Raw genomic sequence first — 20,736 nt, 5'->3', positions numbered from 1 at the left:
TCCTCATGTGAAGCAAGCGCAGTTGCTTTCCACAATGCCATCCCACGAGCGACGTTGACCCCCTTGGCAAATCTATAGGGGCAACCAAGAACGTCTACTATACCTCCTCATTGGTTCCAGCCACGTAGATGAACTAGGGGGAGTGCAAGGAGTGTGGTAGGAAGGTCCTCCGTCTTATTTTCCGCCTGCCTTCCCCGCCTTCCGCAAGTCACTTAACCAGTAAGAACGATGGGCGGCTGCTTGGGGCCCCCCGCTTCCACTTTCCGGACGTCTCAGAGAGGTTAGCCAATCAGTGGGAACGTGATGGTTGCTGAGAAATAAAATTTGAGTTTGGCTCCACCTATGGTGAGGATTTTAGCCAATGAAAATCTGCATTTTGGACTGCTCCCGCGAAACCAGTGAGATTAGTTCCACCGCTTGAATGTTTCAGCGCCTGCGCAGATTGGGGAAAATTCTGGAAGACAGTGGAGCTACCGCCATTTTGCGAGAAGAGGAGCAGTCAGACTGCAGTGCTTCTTTTATTGCTGAGACTCTGGAAGGCAGCCGTGCTTGGCGCCCCGCAACAAACCCGAAGGAACGGAGAAGACCGGGATCCACCCCCGACCGCGGGGACCCGGAACTGGTGAGAAACCCTGAAACCCGGTTCCTCCGCGACGTCACCTGTGCGTGACGTTGCCGCACGGCGCCTGCCCCTGACGTCACAGGCAGAAAATGGCGTCAAGAGCCGAATCAGGCAAACTTTTGAAATTTTTCAAAAAAATTGTTTGATTTGGAAGTGTTTGTTACCTAAATGTAGTCCACTGGCAGGATTTTAGGGATCGGTAGCCTTGTGGCTATATCCTTTACCAATGAAGACTATATCAGGGATCTCAGTGACTCACAGATCTCTTCCAGGTCCCCACCGCTCGGACCTTTAGGCTCGCCCTTACTGGGGAGGGAGCATTGACCCGCCGCTGTCTTGAGAAAACGTGTACAATCGGTTTTCAGCTCCTAGTGTCACCACGCAAAGAAATGAGAGAATTGATATCTTCCCCCCCCCCCCCAACTTTCTGTTTCTGGGAGACTCATTTCAGTATATTGGCCTCTGTGGGCTTTTCCCTCTTTTCTTTTGTGACCACACTTTCCACAGCGAAAGAGTATATCGAGGCGACAGGTGAGGTTTTTAGCATTGGGACACAGGCCTTCGCAGAGATGGTACTTATAGGACCATTTTTTAAAGCATAGCCATTGCTTGTTACACATCATGGGGAATGTTTTTATCTTTCTCATTGTTCCTCTTCTTAATTAAGCTGCCTTCAGTTTGGAGATGTTTGTGCCAGCTCAGTGACCAGACCCAGGAGATGGCGCTACCATCACCCCTGGGACTCCAGCGTTTGGTGAATTCTGCCTGAACTGAGCTGACAGTGGTTCTTCACTCTCCTTTGCCCCTGCAGCAGTGGGGCCTCGGCGCTGGCTTGTGTCTTGACTATTATGATAGGTTCCGGGTGTTGCCATGATTGTGGGCCCCTAATGCAGTTTTGGAGTAGGGATAGAAGAAAGCTCTGTAGCATTTTAATGGATGGGGTTGAATGGCCTTTGACCCATAAATTAGGACAGGGACAGAGTTTGAACACTACTAACCTGAAAATGCATGGTGTTTGGGACTTGAATGTTTTAGGACATCAGAAAGCTACACTAAGCCCAGTGAGATTGCAAGTTAAAATGTGCTCATGTTGTGTATGTGGATGCCTAAATCAGTTCATTCATTTATTTCTGAATCTGAGTGAAAACTTTACTCCATCATTGGGGGGGTTCATGTGTCAACTTAAGTGAAAGTAAGTGTGTGTGTCTTTACTCATTGCGGGGTTCACGTGTCAACTTAAGTGAAAGTAAGTGTGTGTGTGTGTGTGTGTGTGGTTCACATGTCAACTTAAGTGAAAGTAAGTGTGTGTGTGTGTGTGTGTGTGTGTGTGTGTTTACTCCAGCCCTGTACTAGCAGTCAACAATTCTTGAAATCAGAAGTGTTTCACTTAGGGAAGAAAAAGCAGATTGTAATAGATAAGAGGAATCTTATGACGCTTAGAAAATTTGTGTATACTTGGCAGCCAAAGTGACTGAAATGAACAGTTTGAGGATCAAAAACTTTTTAAAGCTATTTTTCCACAATAGGCCAAATTGTATATATTACAGTTAGCCTGGTTCTTGGTATTTTGAAATGTACACAATAAGGTGTGGCTAATGCGACTGATTCTTTTGAAACACCTACCAAAACTTTAATTCTCCAGATAAGTATATTTAAAAATATACATCTTAATATGCTGTGTCCTTTTTAAAAAAATTTTCTTCAAAGTGATAAACCATGAGAGAGCTAACCAATATTGTGGATAGAACATTAGAGTAGGGTCAGAAGACTACTCACGAGCCAGTTCCTCCATTTGGATTTTGTGACTTTGGGCAGTTAACAAAACTTCAGTTTTTTCCCTGTGCATTGGAGCTGATATTTGGCTGTAGCATATATTACCTTTGATTGTTAATTCAGTATTAGGTGTTATTATGACAGATTGAATTGACTGGATTTTAGAAACACGTATTTGATTTTGTTTTGATTTCCATTTTAAGCCTTAAATTTGTTTCCAGGTAATTTTTATTGTTTTGCTCTAAGAATTTTATCTTTGTAACACGCCTAAAGCAATATTAGGTACTGTAAATGATAAGTATAATGATTGCTCTTATTTTAATATTACTTTTTTGTATTATTTTCATGGGTGTTTTTTTAAGATTTTTATTTACTTTTAGGGAGAGGGGAAGAGGAGAAACATCAGTGTGTGCTTGCATCTTGCACCCTCATGCTGAGGACCCAGCCCACAACCCAGGCACGTGCCCCTACTGGGAATTGAGTTGGTGGCCCTTCAGTTTGTAGGCCGGCACTCAATCCACTGAGCCACACCAGCCATGGCTATTTTCATGTTACTTTTTAATGTAACTTTTATGTACTCATTATTTTATTAAATCATCAGGTAGGCTATGGGTTCTAAGGGCAAAAAGGACAGCATCATTGGAGGGTGCATTAGCTGCTTTAAAGAAGACAAAGCTCTTGTGGATATGGAAAGTTTGCTTATGATTAACCTAGCATAGAAATTCTTAAGATCAGTTGTGGCGGGGGGGCGGTGGGGGAGGGTTGGCTTTATTGAGGTATAATTGATATAAAATTGTACATGTTAAAGTATACAGTTTGATGGATTTTGATATGTTTTCACCCCTGAAACCTCACCTACAAAGTTTCCTATACTGTTATACTTTTTCCCTCCTAGCTCCTCCCTACCTACTCTTATCCCCAGGCAACTAGTGATCTGCTTTCTGTTACTATGGGTTAATTTTCACTTTCTTGAATTTTGTATAAATGTAATCATACAGCTCTGATTGGTGTTGCTCAGTTGAGTATCATCTCACAAAGGAAGATTGCTTATTTGATTCCTGATCAGGACACATGCCTGGGTTGCAACCCATTCCCCAGTACAGGCATGTGCAAGAAGCAACCAACCATTGTTTCTCACATTGATGTTTCTCTTTTTTCTTTCTTCCCTTTTCTTCCCTCTAAGGATAAATAAATAAAACCTTTTTTAAAAAATGTAATCATACATTGCATACTCTCCTTTTTTGTCTGATTTCTTTCATTCAGCGTACTTATTTTGAGAGTCATCCATGTTGCGTATATTGATAATTTCAGACTATTTTTGAGTAATTTGTCCTATTGATTTTTTTTTTTTGGTATTTTCTGTTTTTCTTATTTAACAGGATTGTGGTGAACAGACTTGGGAAAGATGATTGCTAGATGTGAAGGCTTGGGGGAGGCAAGAAGTCTCACCCTGCCTGTCTAGACAGAAAGGCTTCAAAGTGGGATTGGTTAAGCCTGTTTTAATCTTTCTATCTAAACTCTAGTTGGTATTGTATGGAAAATGCTTAACGATGCATCCCTTAATTGTTGATGTTGGGAGGGAGATGTGGGAAAGAGCTTAGAGCAAATTGGCACTATTCTGGTATTGCTTTGTCTTGATCTTATTTTTAGTTTTGCCTTTTTACCTTTTTATTGGAAATATGCACTTATTTCTATGATTTAAGTTTAAACCAGTTATTTATTCAGAATTTTGAACAGTAGTGTTCATTGTAAAGTCAATGATAATTTTGTACCAACGTTTTCTCTTCAAATGATAGGACAGTGTCTGTATTAAATTTTGTGTCTGTCCAGTTTCTTTCTAGACTGTTGACCTGTTCTAAGCCACCGAGCACAAATAGTTCAGGTCTGTAAGGTACAAAACTAAACTTAGGGTAAGCAACAGGCAGTAAGATCCCCTTGGAATTTATGAAGCAGAGGTATATTCTAAAGTCTGTTTCTTGGAAGGAGGAGGGAATGTGGGGTGCTGGAAGGGGAGGAAAAATGTAAGTGAGGTTCTTACATATTGATATCTTCTCCTCAGATCTGCTACGATGGCATCTGATGACTTTGATATAGTGATTGAGGCTATGCTGGAAGCTCCCTATAAAAAAGAAGAGGTAATATTCCTACCTCACTTCTAGAATTGGGTTAATAAAAAAACAGTTGTGGATCATCGGTTTCAACATTTTGAGAGTTCTTTTTCCCCGCTTGTTTGTTGTGTACAGTGGCTATTCATAAAAGGCATAGTCTTTTAGTAAGCTGTACTAGAGACCCATACTCAAGAGCCATGCTTTCAGAGTGGGTCCCCCAAAATGGGAGGAGGGCACATAATGTGGGAACAAGTGCTTTGCGCATAGCTTTCAATGATAGGGTAGAAAGTCAGTGTACGTCAGACCTAACTGATTTCTCACTCCTGAGAAATGGATGTTGAATAGGTGAAGTTTTGACACCAAAATCTAACACTCTGATCTCTTCCTTTTGGGTAGTTTTTTCCCTCCCTCCCTTGTTTCCTTTGTTAGGGGATCCAGGTGCTTAAAAGTTGGCTAGGTAATTGAGAGCTTTGATTTCATATGCTTTTTTTCCTTGTCCACTTTCTGTGCCCAATGGAATCTATGTGTCTGCCACCTTAAACTTTGTGATATTTTCCTGGTGAATCCCTCAGGATGAGCAGCAAAGGAAGGAGGTTAAAAAGGATGATCCTAGCAACACCAGCAGCAGCACCAGCAACAGTGTCAGTGGGGGCAGCACCACTGGGGAGGCAAGCAGGTGAGTGGTGTGAGGAAATGGGTTGGCAACTTAGGAAGGAAAACTACCGTGTCCACTTGAAAACAGCCAGAGCAGGGAGGTAATTGCTTCTAAGACTGCTGACTTTTAATAATGGCTTCACTGGATATTGGGAATAATGGTGACTTTGTTTAATGATGTAGTTTAAGCTTTTCAGTATAGCTTTGTGGATCAGTCCCAGCATTGATACATTTTCTTTGAGTAAGATAGCAAGAAGACCCCCACTTTGGAAACATCAGCTTTGGCTACATCTGATGCCTGACAGCATCCAGGGCTGTGTGTAAGTTGATTTTGTGCAGTTGCTGTGAAGTACTGCTAGATCATCTGGGCTTTTACTGCTTTGTGTTTCACCCTGGCCATACTGTCATTCTTTTACTTGGGAGAGAGAATGAAACTTTCACAGTAATAAGAATTTATACTCTCTTTCACAGGAAGAAGAGGAGTCGGAGCCATAGTAAAAGCAGGGATAGAAAGCGCAGGTCAGTTGTTCTGGGGACTGTTGGGTTTTGAGAATTACTACAAATGAAAAGATACCAGGGAAAGCTATACATTAAAGACCAGAAGAGATTGATTGGTTCTTTATGAAAGTAAATAGTTGTTGCCATCTCTAGTCGTAGTCGAGACCGGGATCGGTATAGACGGAGAAACAGTCGGAGTCGAAGTCGAGATCGGCAGCGTCGTCACCGTAGCCGTAGCTGGGATCGTCGTCATAGCTGTGAGTCCCGAAGTCGGGACCGGCGTCGTGAAGATCGTGTGCGGTACAGGAGTCCACCACTTGCCACTGGGTATTACCGTTTGCTCTAAACTCACCTCTGTGCGGTAATCTGGGTAAAACACATGCACTGTGGTCCCTGCCTGGGGATGTGTCTGTCCCCCAGTGATAGTAAGGAGATCCAGTTACTGCAGGGGTGGTATTAAGAATTCACATGTGAGATGAACATGTGAGATGAAGTGGTGGGATATGATTTTCTCCTGATGGGAGACCTGGCATTGGACCTCTGTGAATAAAGCTGGGTGACACAATTTTCCTTTTTGTTGTTCTCTTGTCCTTAGACGTAGGTATGGACAAAGTAAGAGTCCTCATTTCAGAGAGAAGAGCCCAGTCAGGTGAGTTGATCAGGAGCACGTTTTTAGGGATTGTGTGGTATAAATAAAAAGCTCTTTGAGCCAAACTTCAGGAATGTGTAGTACTTGAGGGTAGCTGGAGAACAATGACCAAGTATTGGGGAGGGTGAGGTCTCAGCAAATTTTATTCATTCTTTAGGGAGCCGGTTGATAATCTGAGTCCTGAGGAGCGTGATGCCCGAACAGTTTTCTGTATGCAGTTAGCTGCCCGCATTCGGCCTCGAGACTTAGAGGACTTTTTCTCTGCTGTTGGCAAAGTAACCTTTCCCTCTTTAATTTTACTCTGAGTAGTCTTATCTTTTGTCCATTCCCCTTTATGCCCAACTTAGGATTTCCTTTTTCCCCTGGATAGGTTCGTGATGTACGTATCATCTCAGATCGGAACTCACGTCGTTCTAAGGGCATTGCCTATGTGGAATTCTGTGAAATCCAATCTGTGCCACTGGCCATTGGGTTGACCGGGCAGCGGCTGCTGGGGGTGCCTATCATTGTACAGGCCTCACAGGTAAGCAGGCTGAGAAACTGACAGGAGAAGACAGGTTTGAAAGTAGGAGGTGTGGGACCTGAGCCGTCATCTCTTCCATCCTCAGGCTGAGAAAAACCGACTGGCAGCCATGGCCAACAACTTGCAGAAGGGAAGTGGTGGACCAATGCGCCTCTATGTGGGCTCCCTGCACTTCAATATTACCGAGGACATGCTCCGGGGCATCTTTGAGCCCTTTGGCAAAGTGAGTAGAAGAAAATGAGGGAAGCCTCTGAATGGGGTTGGAAAAAGTAGGGAGGTTGAGTGTCCCTCTTCATTCTGTCTGACCATTATTAACCCATTGTATGCATAGTAATGGGCATATAGGTCCATGCTGGGAAAGTTAGGCTCCGTCTCTCTGTTCAGACTGTTCAGTAGACAAATGAGTCAGCACCATGAACTCAAGTAAAGGGGCCCATATTAAGTAAGATTAGTCAGAAAAGGTATTTTTGGAAGAAATGGCCTTTGTGTCTTTTTAAAAAGACTTGGAGAGATGTAATTGGTGGCTAGAAAGTTGGAGGTATTTGGAACAGTCTGGGTAAGAAAGGTCAAAAGCATGGGTTACCCAAAAGATTATTAATAATATCTCCTGCTTCTACAGATTGATAATATTGTCCTGATGAAGGATTCAGATACAGGCCGATCTAAAGGTTATGGTTTCATTACTGTAAGTTTCTAGCATTTAACTTGTTTATTTTAATTTGGGTTTGTCCACTTGCCTGATGTGCAGCTTAGCTTCATCCTCCTCCTTTAGGAACTGTCTAAATGACCCATAAACCCTGGTGCCTGAAGCTTGGACTAGCCTTCTGCCCCTTGAGATGAGTGCATTGCTTGAGATCTTGGCTTTGTTCCTACACTCTGTCAGTGGCCCTGGTATGGGGTGTCCAGCAATTCAACCACCTTCCCTGGTGCTGCAACTTGCTCTTTGGATAATAGTAATGGTTCCAGGCTGCAGCTAAAAGGTTGGAGGTATGAGGGAGGTTAGGTATGGGCTTTTATAGACATTCTTTATAGAATTGGTATATTTTCATGATGGGGTGGGAATAAGAAGTTACGTACTTCCCTCTGGTGCTACCCTGTTTGAAGCAGGTTTTCCTGGAGAAGTATCTTTATACTTAAATACCACTATAGGGAGAATAGAGAGGTCACTGAATAGTGGACCAGCTGCCTCTCTTTCTGACACTCCCAACAAAATTGTTTCCAGAACCATAACTAGTTCTTCTAGCCCCATCTCAAAGTCTGATAGAAACGTATTTTCTGGGCTCAATCCAGGCAGCATACACCCCCACAGTTACCTGCAGGGTAGAGGGGGGAAGTAGGTTATATTCTACCATTGCAATTACTCACCTCAAAAGTATCCAGTAAAGGCAGGCCAGCTACACCACCTGCCTAGGAACTGTCAGTACCATGTACCAGGCCCTAAGGCAGGTAATACTAGAGTAAACAAAGCCAGCTGTGGTGTTCCTGGTGGCAGGTACCTTTCTAGCTCCCTGTGTGACTCAGACTCAGAAAGGCTTCTGTGGAGCCTTTTTGCCCTTATGTCAACACCATTGACACTTAAACAGCAGACTGGGAATCCTCTTCTATGCCAGGCTGCTACTGATGTTGCTGATGAGAGGGACAAGAGAGTAGAGGCCAGCTGGTCACTGAGTCAGCAGCCCTGCGGTGGGGGGGGGGGGCGGTGCTGGGGGGGTGTTTGGGTGCAGTCTTCCTTTCAACACCAGGATGCGTTCCCTCCTAAGGCTGGGCTCTGGAGGTCCAGATTCCTTGTTCTTAACTGAGGACTTCCTAGTTCTAAGGGCTGAAATAAATAAGGGCCCAGGCACCGTAGCTCTCAATCTATCTCACTTCCATTTTATATGTCCATTTGTGAAACAGCCTGTCGGGCTAGGCTCCCTACAGATAATAGACTTTTTACATTGTTAGGTTTTTAGTGGAGCTGGAATATTGAAGTGTTTGCTATTGAGTCAGTTAGAAAAGGACCCTTTCTGAGAACAATTTTAGGGGGACCTGAGGTCGCATTACCTGAGAAAGAAAATTTTGTGCCACTGCAAGCATGCAGTTTTCCTGGGATTGAAGGACTAGGAGTTAGTGGGACTAGAAGTGTTAGTGGGGCTTTGAGGGCATGTTGTGACCAAGAGATGACTGATCTAGCCTGGGTTTTTTGTAGTTCTCTGACTCAGAGTGTGCCCGGCGGGCCCTGGAACAATTAAATGGCTTTGAGCTTGCTGGTCGACCTATGAGGGTTGGCCATGTGACTGAACGACTGGATGGTGGTACAGACATCACTTTTCCTGATGGAGACCAGGAGCTGGATCTGGGATCAGCAAGTGGACATCTGCAGCTCATGGCCAAATTGGCAGAAGGTAGAGTTTTTCTGCAGAGTGAGGAACATGGGGTTGAATTGTAGATCAAGGATTGGGACTTAACTGCACCTTTTCTTTCCCTTTCAGGCTCTGGAATCCAGCTGCCAACCACAGCTGCTGCTGCAGCCGCCGCCGCTGCCCAGGCTGCTGCCTTGCAGCTGAACGGAGCAGTTCCCCTGGGGGCCTTAAACCCAGCAGCTCTGACTGGTAGACTTGGACCTGGGAAAGGGAGAGAAGGGCTGGGACCTGGCAAGAAGGAATGATCTGTGCTAACCCACTTTGCCGCTCTGTGTTCCAGCTTTGAGTCCAGCCCTGAACCTCGCCTCTCAGGCAATCGCCTCTCAGTGCTTCCAGCTTTCCAGCCTTTTTACCCCGCAGACCATGTGAGTCACAGGACCTTGCTCATTTTAGTCACTGGTTATTTCCTTCCTTTGGCTTCCACTTACCTCTTCTCCTTGCCCCAGGTAAATCAGTGACAGTACGTTGCCTCCCTGTGCCTCTGGGTCACACCACTCCCTTCTTCACATCTACTCTCCTACGGCCCCTTCTCTCCATTTTGTGGACCAAGCCATCCTGAGGCCATGGACATTAACTCTGGGGGAATCGGGGCCACCCTTAGACACCAAGAAGAGCTCCTGCCCATGGCTCCACTGGGAAGGGACTCTGCTGAGCAACCACTAGTTGAAGAGAACAGAATTACTGAACACCTCTTTCTCCATGTTTATCGTCTCCTGAGATGATCTTCATTGCCCTTTTCAACCCCTTCTTAGTGATTCCTCGATTCCTATGTTGGGAAGGCCATAGGGCATTAACTGAAGGAACCGACTTTTTTTTGTGCCCCCCGCCCCCCCGCCCACCACCTTTGCCCTGCAGTTTTGTCAAGGAAAAATCCTTAAGCCCTCTGCTCCAAGAGCACTTTGGAGTTTGGGTGGGAGGGGGTGAACCTTGAAGGTGCTGGCTTGCGGCTGCAAGGTCCATGGAAGATAACTTGGACGTCTGTGTGCATTGTGAAGCCTGCCTTAGACCTGAGCTTGGGGCGACAACTACTGTGCACTCAGCATCTTGCCGGGAGCTCTAGAAGTGATCCATCCTGCCAAGCATTTTGGCTGTCTTGGGGGCATTCAGAAGTTTAGGGAAAGATGGGATACCTTTCCAGTATCTTCCATCTTCTTTGTATAGTTAGTTGTCTTTCCTCCCAGGTCCTCCCTTTGGTCCAGGGTGGGAGGTTGATAGGGAGGCTGCTATTCTCCCATGTGCCTCTACTGTGGGCTCCACCCCAGCTGTTAAAGCTGCTCCTGTCCCCTACTTGGGCACACATGAGCCCTTCTCACTGGATTTTATACCCTTGTGTCTGTGTACATAAATATACATAAATATATATATATATATATACACACACACACACACACACACACTTTGTACAAAAGGTAAGCTTCAATGTTGTGGCGGCTATGTGTGTGGTCTGTTAGTGTGTCTGATGTTAACTTCTAATGAGTCGAAACCATGGGTGGTTCTAGGGACATAAAATGTTTGTAATGCCTTTGTTTTCTTTCTCCTTTATTTTAATATGCAACAATTTTGGGGGGTCTGGGTTTGGTGAACTTTATTGATGGTGTATGACAAGATAGGGCTCTGTAAGCCCCTCTACTTCAGTGGGTCTGGGATGGAAACTGGAGGTCAGGAGATTCTCAGTATGTTGGGAGATCAATTTGGGGCAAGGACCCCCCAACAGCTAAGGGCATCTCTCCCTCTGGCTGGGGCTGGTGGTCCAGGGGGCTCTTAATCTTTGGAGGTAGTCAAATTCATTGTAATACCAGGAAATGAACTTGACAAAGTGTTTATTGAGGGCAGTGCCAGCCTCAGCATCAAAGGTGGAGGAGTGGGTGTCACTGTTGCAAGAGACAACCTGGTTCTCAGTGTAGCTCAGAATGCCCTTGAGGGGGCCACTACCTTCTTGATGTCATCGTATTTGGCAGCTTTCTCCAGCTGGCAAGTCAGACCTACAGCAGACATACTGAGGGTGGGGACACAGCCATGCCAGTGAGCTTTCCATTCAGCTTGGGGTGACCTTGCTCACAGCCTTGGCAGCACCAGCAGATACAGGGATGATGTTCTGGGCTTCCCCCCAGCCATCACACCACAGATTCCAAAAGGAGCCACCCACAGTCTTCTGGGTGGCAGTGATAGCATGCACTGTGGCTGTGAACCCTTCTATAATGCCGAAGTTGTCATGGATGACATTGGCCAGGGGGCCAAGCATTTGGTGGTGTGGGAAGAATTGCTGGCAATCCTGAGTAATTACCATACTTGCCATGGTTCACATCCATCGCAAACATGGGGGCAGCTGCAGACGGCAGAAATGGCGACCCTCTTGGCTCCAGCCTTCTCTAAGGTAGTGAAGACACCAGTGGACTCCACAATGCATTCAGCAGCAACATCACACCATCTAATCTTTGTGGTATCTTGCTCCTGGAAGATGGAGATGGACTTCCATTGATGACAAGTTTCCCATTCTCAGCCTTGACTGTGCCTTTGAATTTGCCATGAGTAGATTCATACTAGAACATGTAGACCATATAGTTGAGGTCAATGAAGGGGTCATTGATGGCGGCAATATTCTCTTTGCCAGAGTTAAAAGCACCCCTGGTAACCAGGCACCCAGTATGGCCAAATTCCTTTACGCTGACCTTCACTTTTGTGTCTCAGGGTTGTGGCTGTCTTGTTGAACAGGAGGAGCAGAGAACCTGTAACCTTCTTTAGGAAGGAGGACAAAAGGCATCCATATACCTGTGTACAGGTACATTATCTGTATCTGCATTACACTCTGCCCCATTGTCTCTCCGGACATCTTCACTATCTCCAAACCTACCTGCCCACTGAAACAGACTTCAAGCTGTCTCTTGTGCCTAAAGACAGATCTTGTCTTTCCACCAGGTGGCAGTGTGACAGTAGCACGCTTGCACCTTTCTTTAGGGGTGTTTTATGATCTTGAGGAGCTTAAATGTCACAGAAGCCTCCAAAGCTCACCAGTCTTAGCATTGGCCTCCATACTGCCTTTAGCCTTGTTTGTAGCAGAAATCACAGTCCAATATCCAAAGAAATTTGGGCACCATGCATCAGGACTCTTCTGGCCTTAAATCGTCCATTCTCCCAGTCATCTCAACTCTTGCTTTCCATACATAACTCTGCCTAGGACCAGTGACTTCCAGGGAGCTGAGTACTCCAGGAATGGCCCTACCAAAGGAGAGAGACACCTTCCCCTGCCTGCTTTGTAAGGCTTAATAACAGGTGACCTTGTCAGAGCCTGGCTCACCAGCTGGAACCAGCCAAGAAGAGGAGGTCAGGGGCAGGGCTCTGTGGGGCTCCTTCATTCTTTACTGGTCTCTATGGCAACAGAATGTTAAGACTTTATTGTCTTGCTAAAAATATGGATAATTGCTGTTAGGTTTTAATTTGTCAGCTCTCAGACTTCTAAAGCAGTGTGATAGGTTTTTTGGTGATGTTAACTTCGGGAGTTGCTTTTAATACCAACGTATTAAGTACTCAAAGCCTGTTTGTAGCTTAAAAGACCACTGGGACCCAGGACTAACAACTGATTCTCCTAGGCTGCTGCAGTCTCACTTGCTGCTGCTGTGTCTTTTGTCGCCTCCCCCCACCCTTCCCCTATCCTAGTTTGTTCTCTGGACATTGGGGAAGGGAAGGAGGGTGTATTATTTTTAGGTAGGAGCAGCTGGCTATGTCCCAGTCCCCCTATATTTATTGATTTGACTGCTAATGCATCCTGAGAAGCACAGTGTAGACCATTTTTGTTAGTCATCCTGAAGCTATGGACCAGGCCTCCTCATCACAGTCTTGAACTCCTACATACTATAAATAGCCACAGGCCTTCTTGCCCTCCTCAGATGGGCCTTTGTTTCTGCTTGGTTTCTTTATGTTACCATTTCTACCTACTTTGGGCTTTCTGCACTTTGGCTCCTTTCACCTCAGTTCTTCCTTGCCTGTTGGTCTTGCCTCATACATCCTTGTGCTGGGACAGAAACAAGGGTGCAAGTGAAGGAATACGGCTTCTCTAATCTTAACCTATGTAAGATTCTGTCTAGTGGATGACAGCCAGTGTCACTGTGTATGACTCGGTGCTTAGTCATCCCTTTATTGGGGGTGGTTGGAGTGGAGAAAAGGGGGCAATAAACAGCCTCTGGGCCCAGCCTAAAGTGAAAGAAATCTCCCTCAACCTCTTTTGCCTGAGCATGGCTGCCAGGGTCCAGACAGAGGTGAGACTGTGACCCAGATTCTTTCCCAGCATGGTTGGAATTTCCTTACTAGTTCTCAACTCAAAGAGATTTTTCAGCCCTAGCTGGTGTGGCTCAGTGGATTGAGCACTGACCTGAGAACTAGAGAGTCATTGGTTTGATTCCCAGTGTAGGGCCCATACCTGGGTTGCAAGCCCCATCCCCAGTGGGGGGAGGGGGCGTGTGAGAGGCAACCATGCATCGATGTTTCTCCCTCTCTTTCTCCCTCCCTTCCTCTCTCTAAAAAAAAATAAAAACTTTTTTTTTAAAGTGCAAAATTTTTAGAAAAGATTTTCACCTGACTTTTGCTTATAGCCTATGCTTCTGTCTTCTTGAAGGCAGTGGCATTTCCTACCTTTTCTTTAAATTGTTTTTATTTTATTTTTTCTAGAGAGTGCGAAGGAGGGCTCGGGGAGAGAAGAGAAACACTGATTTTTGTTCCACTTACCTATGCATTTATTGGTTGATTCTTGTGTGCGCCCTGACTGGGGCTATCACAGCCTTGGCTTATCCGGGTCAATGCTCTTATCAACTGAACTACCTGGTTAGGGCTCCTTCCTTTTCTTTAAACTTCTGTGTTCTTGATATTGGGATTCAGGAAGTAATACTTGGACAATTAGAAGATTCTGTCCTGGCTCCAAAAAGTGAGGTGTTAGGAGGTGGTATAATGGTAAAATGTTAACATTTATGCAGAATTTGTTTGGGTTAGGCACTATTCTAATCACTTTATATTACTAAATCATTTCATCTGCCAGTGATCCTCTGAAGTAAATTCTTTTATTATCTTTACTTTGTAAATAAAGAAATTAATACCCAAAGAGGTTAAATAACTTGCCCCAGAATTATAAAGTTAGCAAATTCAGGATTCCAGTTCAGGCAGTAGAGCTTCAGATGCCTTGATCTTAATCTTCACCTGCCTCTCAGCACCATGGAAGCCAAGGCCTTGAAGTCATGGCAAAGTGAAGCCGCCTCTCCTCTTGAAGGGGTGAGGAAGGAACAGATAAAAGGAATAGTCGCTTTTCCCGTCTCTATACCTATACTTCTTAGGATATCCTGAAGTATTCTACTTCCATTTCTGCTCATTTTGTTCTCTCCTCCTGTTCCTCTTCTCAGGGTCAAAATCTAGCCCTTTAAGACTGAAAGTTTCCCAGTTGGAGCTTAATTCCCTTTTCAGTATTCTTTGTTCTATTTTAGGTCTTATTATGCCTTTATATACAGTTCTTTGTAAACTCTGTTAATAGATGGTTATGGCCTAATGAGGCCAGGGAGAGATGTATCCTTTTCATTATTGCTTTGCTTTACATATTTTACATGTCGAATTAATTCCCTCTCTGTTCAAGTTGGAGCCAGGCTTTCCAAAGGCTGTCCCTTTTAGCCTGCCTTCCCTGGCAGCTTTATCTATTCCTTCCTCACCCCTTCAAGAGGAGAGGCGGCTTTACTCTTTTTAGTGTTACCATGGTAGCCTGTGATGCTTTCTGTCTGAAATGCTCCTTGCCATCACCGGAGACTGATGTTTCCATGGCAACCAGGTGAAGTCAATAGTCATGAGCTGGATGCAGGAAAGGAACCCTGGAATAGTCATGAGTTGGATGCAGGAAAGGAATTCTGGCCTGAGAAGATGTGTGTCTGAACCTTCAGGCTTTCAAACATCCTTCTCTCCCCCAACTTTTACACTCTGTATCTAGGACTGATTTGCTCTGCTCTTCGTTTAAAAAGCAATGTGTGAGGTGAAGCAGACCAGCCAACTTAGATCATGTGGGGAGGTGGAGACAAAGAAAGAGCTGATTAAAGGTCACTTTTATTTTTTTAAAGATTTTATTTATTTTTAGAGAGAGGAGGAGGGAGGGAGAAAGAGAGAGAAACATCGATGCACAAGAAACATGATCAAAGATCACTTTTAAAAAGTTGGATGAGTTCTGTTAGCTGTCCCAAATGATCTGCTCTCCATAGCCCTTAAGGAGTTGGCTGGAGTTGCTGGAGAGCCATTAGCAGTTATTTTTGAGGGCAATGGACAGATATGAATGAGTGGAGATGGGAAAGGAGCCAGTCAGTGCTGGATTGCAGAGGGAGAAACAATGACCTTGGAAATCATAGACTTGTCAAACTCTTGCCAGTGTTCCAAAAAGGATGGAAGCTTCAATCAGCTTTCAAGCATCACGATGACTATTTGTTAGAATGAGTGGTTCTGAGAATTAGCCTCCTTCTCCCAATTCCTGGGCCCAACCAAGCCAACGGACCTCCATTCTGTAGCAGGTTGGTCATACTATGAAGCAAAACTGCGTGGTTCAGTTCTCTCTTGTGTTTCAAACCAGCTGAGTGAGCTTGGATGTTACTCTGTTTCTCTAACTCAGACTTCTCATCTGCCAAAAGAAAAAAGAAAAGGTAATAATAGTACCTATCTCAGGGATGTGAAGATTAAATGAAACGATCCCTGTAGAGAGCTTAGAACTTGTTAGCTTTCATTACTGTTGCCATCACTGATACTCATTCCTCTGGGTGCCTACACACTTGATTTTCTACCTGACTTCATTCTCCTCCCCAACTTCAGAGAATGCTCAAGATTTATAGGGGGAGAAGTGAAGGTGGGATCATAATGAGAAAACCCTTAATTGTTCCTGTGGTAAAAGCTCCAGGCTCACAAGGTCCTGGGTCACATCCAACCAGCTTAGCTTTCAGGAAAACAGATCTTATTGTCCAATCTTATGGTATTCCTGAAACTCTATATAATCACATTACAGCCAGATGTCTTTGAAAAATCAAGGTGCACCGCCCAGGAACCTTCAGGATACCTAGTGCCCTTTGCTTTTTCTGGCATTCACTATGAGAGCCCTTTGCTTAGTGTTCCGCCTAACCTCCTCCAAGCATTCTTATGGCACCTGCTGTTGGTCTCCAGAACCTAGCTCTACTCTGGCAATTTTATTTTAGAATATTTTAAGTCATCAGAGGTTTTCTGCCTAAAGACCAGTTATCATTTGAGCAAAAAATGGAAAACTGTGCAGTATAATATCATCACTTAGGCTTTCATTTCCAATCCCCCGGCCCCACCAGTCCTCCCTAAAACAACAAATCCAACAATGGGTCACCTGTGAGTCCTGTGGAAGGTATGTTGGACCTTGCAGACAGCAACTTAAATTTGTATTTCCAGAGTGCTGCTGTGCTTTGAGAGGTTAACAAGCTGCCTGAGTGCCTGAATGAAGGACCAGGGCACAGGTGGCAAAAAAAAAAAACACCATTATTTCCACCGCTCATTTGTATAATGCTTGACAAATTATAAAGGTATTGACATTTTTATTTAATCCTCATGACTATCCTACAAAGTAGGTGTCATCTTCATTGTAGAGCTGGGAGAACTGAGGTTCAGAAAGGCAGAGGTTAAGAGTGACTTTTCTCCCTAGACCCCCATCCAGGAAGTAATGTTCCTGAGTGCTCCTAAAATGCCTGCAAGGCCCCGTTGAATTTGTGTTCACATCTTGAGTTGACAAGGCCACCCAAGCTGTGGAGGCATGGGCATCAAGATTCAAAGAGATGAAATGGGATCTTGAACCCATGTATCAGAGAGCCACCAAGATGATAAAGGACTAAGAGGCAGGATGCTCTTGTCTGGTTTTTGAGCCCTTTGAGACCTCGGCTGCACCATCTATCCAAACATTGCTGTTTCTCTACAGGGAGGGTCTTTTACCTTATCATGGGGCACGCTATCCACCGTTTTTCCTGTGCATTTGCCTGTGTAGTTTTACCACAGGGAGTTGTTTTCTTTTTTCCCTCCATTTATCTACAGTGTACATACATTCCTCAGTTCCTAAAATGTGTGTTCTAAATTTTGTTTCTTCCATTCTTAGAAAAATTTTAAAGCGCATAATGTCACCCCCAGTTAGACAGAATATGGTATAGTTCGCTGCTGTCTTGGCCATAGCAGTGCTGTCCCCATCTTGTTACATCTCTTCCAAGTCCATTTTAAGTTACCTGAGGACAGGAATAGAGTCTTACCTGTATTTGTTTCCCTTATAGGGCTCAGCACGGTGGTTGAGTGGAACAATACACATCTGTAGATGAAAGATAACAACTTCCAGGAGAAATTGACTTGGACTGATGTGTATGTGACCTATGTTAAATTAATAAAAGATGTACGTATGAGTGGACTTCCTGGGAGTGAGAGTTTAACCCAGAAGACTTGTGAAGTTGTCCTTGCATGACTCTGAAAGGCATAACAGCCTTTCAGAAGACGACAGCCTCTGCTCCAGTCTCTGTGGAGACTGTTATATGCAGCAGGGCCTAATGACTCAACTGCAAGCAGTGGCCCAGAGTAGAGGAATACTTTCCAAGACAGGAGACTGGCCTCATCTCTGGCCCCTCAGGAGACGGCACAATTTATACTCTCAGCCAATGAGAAGACCTTATGAGCTGGGAAATGGGGTGGGGGCGGGGAGTAGCATGGGTGGGCAGGGGTTGGGCTGGTAAGCGCTCAGACCCCAAGACAAAAATCACAGTGGTAAAGAGGAGCACCAGGCAGGGCAGACCTTACCCAGCACAGGCAGCTCAGGTCCCAGGGCCCTTAGCCAGCTCTCACATCAGTCCAGATCAGCAGCCAGGCTGTACTTGGCCTTGATCAGAAGGAGGGAGAAAAATGGCCTGGCTCTCAGAGAAGACCCCACCTCTCCCAAGTCTGGCGTGAGCGTGACTTCAGCTTCCTTCTGTTCTGAGCTCTTCCCTGTAGGCGTCTGGAGGGAACACACAGATGGGTCGGCTGATAGGTCTGGCTGACTTGGGGGGAGGGAGGCCTGTGGTGTGTGTGCGTGGCTCCCCGCATGGGGAGGTCCTGCCATTATCGTCCTCAGACTTCTGCCACATGAAAGGCACTAGGCCTTCTTGTTCCTCGTTCTCCCCTTTTGCCACCTTTGACCACTGGCGGCACTCTTCCTCTTGAAAAGCCATCCTCCCTTGGCAGTAGCCTCTACATGCTCAGTCCTAGTTCTTCCCCTGCCTCTGTGGTGGTTTCATTTCCCCCTTCTTCACCTGCCTCTCTGCCTGACTCTCTTTAGTCCCTCTTCTTTCTCTGAAACACCAAGGTTTTGCTTTGTTTTAAATTATTTCATTTAGTTTTGGAACAGGTAATATATGCCATTGTTAAAAAGGTAGGAAAGGGGTGTACAATGAGAAGTAAATCTCCACACCTGTCCTTCACCCACCAGGTTCCCTTTCCCAGCAGCCCTCAGCACCGACCTGGTTAGCAATTTGTTGGGTCCCAGACCCGTCTGGAAATCTGATGAACTTCATGAACTTTATTCTCAGGCAAATGCATGACTGCACAAGCATATCAGATTGTACCATTTCACAAGAATCACAGACCCCTAAAACCCACATGTGGTTTGAGGCTAGGAATCTCAGCCTGTATTGCACCCCCTCCCTTAGTATAATTTGTGGGTCCCTGTACAAAATAAAGACACAAGTCTCCTTGTTTAAAGAGTTTCAAGACAGCCACAGCAGAGCATCAAACTAAGCATAGGGCCCTGTGTGGCTATGCAAGTCACACACTTGTAAAGCCAGTCTTACATCTCATCCTTTCCTCTGGCTCTTCTATCTTTATAGCAATTATTCTTATATCTATGACTCCTGCCCCAGCGTGTTCTGAATTTCAGACCCAGCTGTCCAGAGAACTGCTGAAACTCTCCTTATGGATGTCCTAACATTTCAAACTCAGTCTCCAAAACGGAGCCATGTACCGTCTACTCTCGGGCCCCTAACTCCTAATTCCTTTGCATCCTCCCACAGCTTGTAACTCCTCCCTCTTTATACTCAGCTACTCAGTTGCCAAGTCCCACCTATTCTGACTCTCAAATCCCTGCTGCCTCTACTTTCCCACTGCCATCTCTCTCAGGATGGCCCTTCATTGCCCTTCGTTTGTAATACTGTGATTGGCCCCTACACTTGCCTCTGTTGCTCCAGTCCATGCACACCTCTCCCAGATTCCTGATCCCGTCATTTTCACAAGTAAAGATGCTTAGCAACTCTCACTGCCTCTAGGGCTGGGCACTTTTTTGAAGTAGAGCTTCAAACTAAACCTTTTCCATTACCCTCCTCTTCATGTCCCAGAGGTTTCAACTTAACTGCAGAACCATCTGGTCTTTAATGGGCCCAGTGTGTGCTCCTGCATTTGAAAATTTGAACTGTCTCTGTTCATGGTCCCCAGAGATTAGAGCTGGCTTGCTCTACTGCAGCTATGAAATTCCTCTGGCCCTTCCACCACCGCCACTGCCCGTGGCCCTGCTCACTGTGTCACCCACATTTCTCCTACTGCCCCTCCTCCTCTTCCCCCCATTCTTACTGGAAGGGGAACCTCAGATGAAAAGGTGGATAAAATCACCCATTAAGTATTAAGCAAACATGAGTGGAATCCCAGCTCTGTTTGCTTATTGAACTCTGAGACAAGTCACTTACACTCTTTCACAGTAAAAAAGGCAGTAACACCGTACATTGTCATTAAAGAATGAACCGATAAAGTGAATAAAATACTAAGGAGTGTCGCTATCAAATTATCTCATGCTGGTCTGGTCTCACTTGGCTCCTCCTCAGCTATAAGGACTCAGAAGACATCTCATCCCTCTTTCCATCAAGTTCTGGGAACCTGAGCGGGGTGAGGTGGAGGCCTGGCCCTTGGGTGCTCAGGTAACTGTAGTACACGTTTAAGTGTGAGGGGAGCTGCTGCCTCTGTTCCTTTTGTTCAAACTCGTGGCTCAGGCAGCAGCAGGCGTGGGTGTCGTCGGGGAAGGCACTGACAGTTTCAGTTCGTGCCAGGGTTTGCATGTGACAGCTGGAGCAGCGGGGCCCTGTCAGCAAGAGGTACAGGCTGACCCCATCATGCCCCAGCTGGCGAGCCTCTCTGGGGGATGTGGGCTTCACCTTGAACCAGTCTAGGTCATAGCTGAATGTAGCCTCTAGCCTACTCCTTGTATAAGTTAGGGTTAGGAGATGGTGACTTTGTACCGCTGTGTCACTAAGTTACCAAATTACTTCCGGCAGGTAAATTACTCCTAGCTCCTCTTCAGGCCTGTTTTCTCATCAGGGAAGGCCTGAGTTAGACGCAGTTATCTCTAAGGGTCTGTGGTCGCCTGTCACAGACTTCACAGGGACAAAGTCAATTCTGAAGCCTCCCTAGAGATTTAGGTTCCTTGCTCCTGTGGGCCTGAGTTTTCTTGTCTGCAACAGTTTCCTACATCCATCCCTTCTGTGGGGGTGTTG

At 45.4% G+C, this 20,736-nt stretch overlaps 1 protein-coding gene across 6 annotated transcripts; it reads left to right on the top strand.

Annotated features, from left to right (window-relative positions):
* The first annotated feature begins 489 nt into the window (after positions 1-489).
* RBM23 (RNA binding motif protein 23) lies at positions 490-10,063 on the top strand. 6 transcript variants are annotated; one of them, XM_054577799.1, is made up of 15 exons: positions 490-622; positions 1,290-2,852; positions 4,455-4,530; positions 5,076-5,179; positions 5,629-5,676; positions 5,809-5,982; positions 6,251-6,304; positions 6,462-6,579; positions 6,675-6,827; positions 6,913-7,050; positions 7,447-7,512; positions 9,016-9,211; positions 9,299-9,418; positions 9,510-9,594; positions 9,676-10,063. In XM_054577799.1, the coding sequence occupies exons 3-15, from the start codon at positions 4,465-4,467 to the stop codon at positions 9,677-9,679; spliced, it is 1,326 nt and encodes a 441-aa protein (XP_054433774.1). In that variant the 5' UTR covers positions 490-622; positions 1,290-2,852; positions 4,455-4,464; the 3' UTR covers positions 9,680-10,063. The 6 variants fall into 6 exon arrangements, with proteins under 6 accessions (XP_054433774.1, XP_054433775.1, XP_054433776.1 ...); XM_054577801.1 differs by having other exon boundaries at positions 595-622; positions 2,776-2,852; XM_054577800.1 differs by lacking the exon at positions 1,290-2,852 and having other exon boundaries at positions 494-622.
* The last annotated feature ends 10,673 nt before the right edge of the window (positions 10,064-20,736 follow it).

Source organism: Pteronotus mesoamericanus, unplaced genomic scaffold, assembly GCF_021234165.1.
Source record: "Pteronotus mesoamericanus isolate MK-2021 breed Mesoamerican mustached bat unplaced genomic scaffold, CSHL_Meso_final contig_46, whole genome shotgun sequence".
Lineage (NCBI taxonomy): Eukaryota > Metazoa > Chordata > Mammalia > Chiroptera > Mormoopidae > Pteronotus > Pteronotus mesoamericanus.
Note: the sequence above shows the minus strand (reverse complement) of the source record. Positions and strands in the feature narration are given on the sequence as shown.

Excerpts from the sequence above, each read along its gene's own strand:
- RBM23 (XM_054577799.1), top strand. The coding sequence starts at position 4,465 with ATGGCATCTGATGACTTTGATATAGTGATTGAGGCTATGCTGGAAGCT. Across the intron at positions 6,828-6,912 it reads TCATTGTACAGGCCTCACAG|GCTGAGAAAAACCGACTGGC; the intron begins GTAAGCAGGCTG and ends TTCCATCCTCAG. Across the intron at positions 9,212-9,298 it reads CATGGCCAAATTGGCAGAAG|GCTCTGGAATCCAGCTGCCA; the intron begins GTAGAGTTTTTC and ends TTTCCCTTTCAG.